The sequence below is a fragment of the Haemaphysalis longicornis genome, unplaced genomic scaffold (genome assembly GCF_048455015.1).
Source record: "Haemaphysalis longicornis isolate Haplotype H1 unplaced genomic scaffold, Haemaphysalis longicornis Haplotype H1 scaffold_1, whole genome shotgun sequence".
Taxonomy (NCBI): domain Eukaryota; kingdom Metazoa; phylum Arthropoda; class Arachnida; order Ixodida; family Ixodidae; genus Haemaphysalis; species Haemaphysalis longicornis.
In genome coordinates, this window is record NW_027526203.1 from 341,820,636 (window position 1) to 341,826,635 (window position 6,000).

Below are 6,000 nucleotides of genomic sequence, written 5' to 3' on the forward strand. Positions count from 1 at the left end.
CTGAGTGAACGAATTGCGACGACCCGCTGCCGGCCGACCAACTGGCTCTGTCGGAGGGTTGGCGAGCCGCGCAGTAGCGTCGTAGTGCAGTCAAGCGAAGCTGGCCTTGAGCAAGTGTCATGCGAAACACGTCATAGAAATCAACAAGGAGGATGCATAGGGGAGGGCGGCACCTTCAAATTGATTTTTCTACTACATAAAGTTTTCTCTAAATAACGCACCAAGAGTGGTCGAAACATGACCTAGGGACTCCAGACTACAGTTTGCACAAGTAATGTCACAATGTTTACAAATCACTTCAGTGTCCCTTTAAGGTCCTACATTCATGACCGGAGTCTCAATTTTTTTACCTCTTATCGTTACTAAGTGCATGGTTTGCCCTTGTCAGCGAAATCATTGGAGTAGTAGCGATCTAACTGCCATTGCAGCATACACTGAGGCTTTTTCTGTAAATGCAATTACTGGCATGGAATGTCTTTTGCATTGTGTCTTTTTAGTGTTTTGCGATTTGACTCAGTAGCCTGAAGACGCATTAAATTGGAAGCACTGAGTGCTAGTCCCATCCGTTTCTGCTGCGTATCGTTTGTTCAGCACTAGCATTTTTTTTTTTTTTTTAATGGAAGCACTGCCTTTTACAATTCATAACAGGCTTATGCATGCCTTGATTATTACAGTCCCGAAGCAGCAGCAAGTACTGTTCTGATAGTTTCTGATAGTTTCTGCTTTATTTTCTTCCAGGACACGACAGACGGCGCTGCCCACAAAGGCCCCCGTAGCATGCAAGGCAAGCTTGAAGCTTGTGAGCATGAACCATTGCGAGCACATTGACCAACGCATCTCGTGTTTCATATTTGTATGTAATGCATTCAAAACAACTGCAGCATTCTACGGGTGCTGCTTTTTGGCGTCTGTGTAGTTGTTTTACCGCGTCGTCAATATTTGAATGTTTTTTGCGCCTGCCTATTTTATCTTTGAGCCTATTTGACTACTTTTAGCGAAAATTATTGGCCAATTGAATGTCCACTTATTGTTCATTTTTTGCAAGGGAAGGCCAGTTGTAAGAAGGTGGAAAGGGGGTTGTTGGCAGGTTTTCCGGTTTCTATAAAAGCACTGGGTAAGTGGGATTCAATTCAGTGTTGCCCGAACCTAACAAGGTAGTGCGATGCCTCTTTTGTTAGAAAATTTTGGAGGGTATGACAGGTATGGACAGGGGGCTTAGTGGCCTTTGGGGAGCAGGGCAAGTTCCAACTGCTGCAAGAATGCCTGCACATGCAACAAGGTGGCGAGAGTTTCTTTAAGGAAACCAGGGCCCAAAAACCGGACACAAGAAAAGAGAAAGACAAACGCGAAAAATGTTTTCTGTGCTTAGCCTTGTAGCTATGGGCCCTGGCATTGACTTTACTTGACGTGTGGGCTTTGGTGTATTTATTAATAAAGCCTTTAGTTGTGAATGCAGTGCTGTTTTTGTCCTCCCTTTCTTGTTACCAATTTTCAGCACCTTGCTTTCCTTCAAAAATGCACACGTGCACCTACATCTACTCGCATTTTTATTGACCAGCTTTTTTCGTTCCAAAGTCTAAAAATAAAAAAACTGGATTTTCTTTAACAACACTATATACAACATGACTCTACAGGGCCATTAAGCTTTTTCCGTCCGGAAGCCTATAAATTTTATGTAAACTTGCTAACTCTGACTATGTAAGTGCACTAAAAAGCGCTAAATTTAACTTCCTTCAACACACCTTACCTTCCACGCTTACAACTGTCCTAAAAAATTTTTGTGTGTCGTTTGGCCAAACAAAGATGCTTCTATTTGCTTAGATGATTGCAATGGTTGTGCTGTACCTGATGCGAAGTGTTCTCTTGTGTTAAATGCTGTTTCCAACCAGAACTTTGTTGCACCCTCTAATTTGCCTTTGCCAAGTGACCCATCCAGTAGCTATTTACCAATGGATCCTATTATGATTGATTCAGGCGGCAGTGCTAAAATAATTGAATCTTTAAAATCATCATGTAGCCCCAGAAGTGATCTAATTACCATGAAGTTTTTGTGAAGCACTGTTTTGTACTCGTCAATTATATTGTCAAAACTTTATGAGCAATCGCTGGACAGTCGCAACGTTCTGGCTGACTGGAAGGTCGGGAAGGTGGTTGCTCTTTATAAATCTGGAAGTAAACAGTTCCCTTGCAATTATCGCGCCATTTCATTGACTAGCATTCCGTGTTAAATGCTAGAGCATGTTTTGTTTTCACATTTCGTAAGGTGTCTTGAGTCTAACTTTCTTTTTCATGTGCACAACGCAGTTTTCGCAAAACATTTTCATGTGAGACATAGTTCTCTTTCACCCATCAACTTCACGTCATTTTGGACCATCGCTCACGAGCCGGTTGTATTTTCCTTGACTTTGCAAAAGCTTTCGGTAAGGTGTGCCATAAACTGCTTTTCAAGCTTAGCAAATTAAACCTTGATCAAAATCTTTTCGCATGGTTGGAGCAGTTTCTTCTTAACCATTCACAGTTTGTAATGTGCAATAACCGCGAATCTTCACTTAGTCCACTTTTATATGGTGTACCTCAAGGTTTTGTTCTCAGTCCTCTTCTTTTTCTCATATAAATGATTTGCCAGACCGTGTTTCATCTAACATCCATTTATTTGCTGATGATTGTGTTATTTCGCGAGATGAAAGGCACTAACGATACTAACATATTGCATCATGATATCGATGTCATATCAGAAGGGACAAATGAAACTTAACTCTACTGTATGCGAAGCTTTGCATGCTTCTCGGTCGGCGTATTCCTCCCCTGCTTATCTCAATAACACCCCGCCCGAAACCGTTACATCATATCGGTACTTAGGTGTTCATATCTCTGATAATCTAACCTGGTCATTTCATGTTGAAACATTAATTAACAGCGCTAATCACATGCTAAGATACTTTTGTCGCAATTTCTGTTCTGCGCCGGTCTTACTGATAACACTGCTGTACAAAACTTTAGTACGGTCTAAACTTGAATACACCACATCTATTTGGGGAGGATCCAAGCTCTGTAATTCTGATTAAATCATTTGCACTAGTCCAAAACATTGCTGCTTGCTTCATCCTTCAGAACTACAGCAGAGTGTTGCATCAATGAAAAATTTCTTGCAGTTACCTCGTCTGGCAACTCATCCTAAATACAATCGGCTCTGCTTGTTTCATAAACGTTTTAACCACAATGCCTTTTTGCACACAGCCCTCATTCTGCCATTTTCATATGTTTCGTTCCGCACCGATCACACTCACAAAGTAGGCATTATGACTTGCCTAACTAGCGTGCTTTCAGTCATTCATTCCTTGCGCAGTGAACGAATGGAACCACCTTCCCGGACCAAGTTATGGCATCCAGGATAGCTAACGCTTCTGCACTGTATTATCAACAATATGATGCAAGGTGTCAAGGTGTCAGTCAACCTGTACTGTTGTTGTTGTTGCTGCACTTGTTTCATTTTTTTTTTGTTATATTGCTCCTCCTACATCAGTCCCCACTCCCCTCTGTAATGCCCTTGGCCTTAAGGGTAAAATAAATAAATAAATAAATAAAGTGCGAAATGCGTGGGCAGTTACTCGGCAAGCATGAATCATTGAGTTCTGAAACTGGAAGTATGAATGTCAGGTGGTGCCTTTGTATTCTAAAAAGAGGCCTTACTATAACATCGGTGCTCTGAAGCTGATGCACACGGGTGAGAACTTACAGAGCTTGGACCTCACTAGGTTAATGCACCCTTTTGAAGCCCAGCGGAGGAGCGGAGGTAGGGTTGCCACCTTTCCCAGAAAAAAAAAAACCGGCCCTTCGCGGGGAAGGGGCGTCTTGAAAAAAATTTGTGTTGAAAAAAAGACGCCATGTTTTTGACATATTTTAGCGTTTTCTTAGAGAGAAATCAACAAATCATTTGTACTGAAAATGATTGAGAGCTTGGTTATTGCTCTGTATGTGCTTCACTGCAAAGTAATCACAATTGCTGACCGCGGCGGCAGCATTTCGTTGTTTTGTTCCTCCCTTAGGTCCCCCTCCATCTCAGGCAGCACGTGCGCCCGCGTATTTTCTCTGCTCGCGTGTCTTTGCGCAGCTTGTCGACACGTTTGTCATCTTAGTTGTTGAACTGACGCTTATAAAACGCCAAAACGCGTAATCACGGCACGAGGGCCAAAAAACTGGCCAATGACGGTCGGTTTCAAGTATGGACGGGCAACCGGCCCGCTGATTAAAAAACCGGTCGGGCGGGTCCAAAACCGGGCAGAACTTTTTACCCTCCAGGCATACCTCTGACAGGCAAATAAAAAAAATGTAGTGATTGTTTCTTTATTACTATTTTTGCCTTTTGTGTGCACTATAAGTGAAAAACGGGTGAACTGTCTCGAGACCTTTTGACATGAAGTCACAAGAAGTAGAAAGTGATTCACAGGAACATGCTCACTCACTTCCAAAGAAAAAGCAGAGTATGCTGCATCGCTTAGTTCAGGCTGTCGTGGCAGATAAGCATCCTTCGCATCACGTCAGTACCGTAACTCAACTCGGTTGTCCTTCCACCACGTTGCAATGTCGTCACCTAATAAGTCGGAGCCTTACCAGCTACAAAAAAATCCACAATACCCCTCACAGTGAAATTGCCCCTCTCTTGAGGCTGTGCCGTATCATTCAGTGCTTATGCTTGTGCCACGCCTGTGTGACATCAAATATCAACACTTGTCTATATATCTACTAAACTTCTACAGTGCTCGTTTGTTTGATGACTGACAAAGCAAGTTTTAGGATACAGTGGCGTTATCATGGAACAATTTGGCGTTCATAATATTTTTGGTGCAAGCAGAGTAGCAGGGCAACATAGAAAAGCCTGTTTTCGATGCCACCAAAATTAGTGTTAATGGGAGTTAAGGGAAAGCTTTATGATTGCCTCCATGCAGAATTTTGAAATTTGATGCCTTTAAATTGTATTGGCTGGTGTCAAACAGCAGAGGCAATCGTAGACATCTTTTTGATGGCGACAATTGGAACGGTTTCCTGAGTCGAATTTGCTACACCCACCCTTGCTTTCTGCTCAACGGCCATGAAGTCACTTCAAAAAGATTTGTCAAAGACGCCGAAACAATGGAGCACATCGCAACGAAATACCACAGTATCCATCGGAACATGGGGGGAACATCCACCTTCCTGAAGCACTGGGTGTTGCATTTGATGGAAGCGTAGGTTAGCAAAAAGTGATGGAAGTCTTGATGGGGAAAAAAGCAGTAAAGAGGCGCTTAGAGTAAGGTCGACACAATCGTTGTTTGATTTTATAAGCCAATAGAGAATAGTTTGAAAATGGTAAAGAGCAATTGCTGAAATTCTCGCGCAGTTGAAGCTGCACTTTCCATCACCCCGATTCAGAGGGGAAGCCTTTAGTTATCAACATATATCATCATGTCCGCCGACGGGAGAGCACGACGCACGCGGGTTCGGCGGGCCCAATTTTTTTTAACCTCCTTGGGCGGGCCCCGGCCCGGCGTTTGCAGTAACGTCACTGTCGCTATCATGTTGGAGTACTGTCTGGTTTCACAGTGGAAGGCTGCGAGCTTATCTGCCGCTCTTATCTCGAGCAGCACTGAGAAAGCTGAGCCACTGTAGCTGAGCAGTACTCCAGAAAGGGTTGTGGTAACGTCAAATGCAAGCTATAGACCTAACGGCGCTTTAAAACATGGTGTGGGGATGCACGGGTCCCCTTGATTTGCATTCCAGATTATTGAAAACGTTTCGAAGTAGCGTTGCCACCTGCCCGGTTTTGTACCGGCCCGACCGGTTTTTTAAACAACGGGCCGGTTGCTCCGGCCGTCGTTGGCCGGTTTTTTGGCCCTCGTGCCGGGATTATGTCTGTTTTGGCGTTTTATAAGCATCAATTCAACAACTAAGACGATAAATATGTGTCGACAAGCTGCGCAAAGACACGCGAGCAGAGAAAATACGCGGGCGAGCGCGCTGCCT

The 6,000-nt window shown here is 43.6% G+C and overlaps 1 protein-coding gene across 2 annotated transcripts in view; it reads left to right on the forward strand.

The window, feature by feature from the left end:
- The window catches only part of Top3alpha (topoisomerase 3-alpha), a 34,762-nt gene extending 31,169 nt beyond the window's left edge, over positions 1 to 3,593 (forward strand). For both annotated transcript variants that reach the window (XM_077684745.1, XM_077684755.1), the window contains one exon: positions 739 to 3,593. In XM_077684745.1, the coding sequence (XP_077540871.1) occupies positions 739 to 776 (38 nt within the window). In that variant the 3' untranslated portion in view covers positions 777 to 3,593. The remainder of the gene's footprint in view (positions 1 to 738) is intronic.
- Positions 3,594 to 6,000: the final 2,407 nt, after the last annotated feature.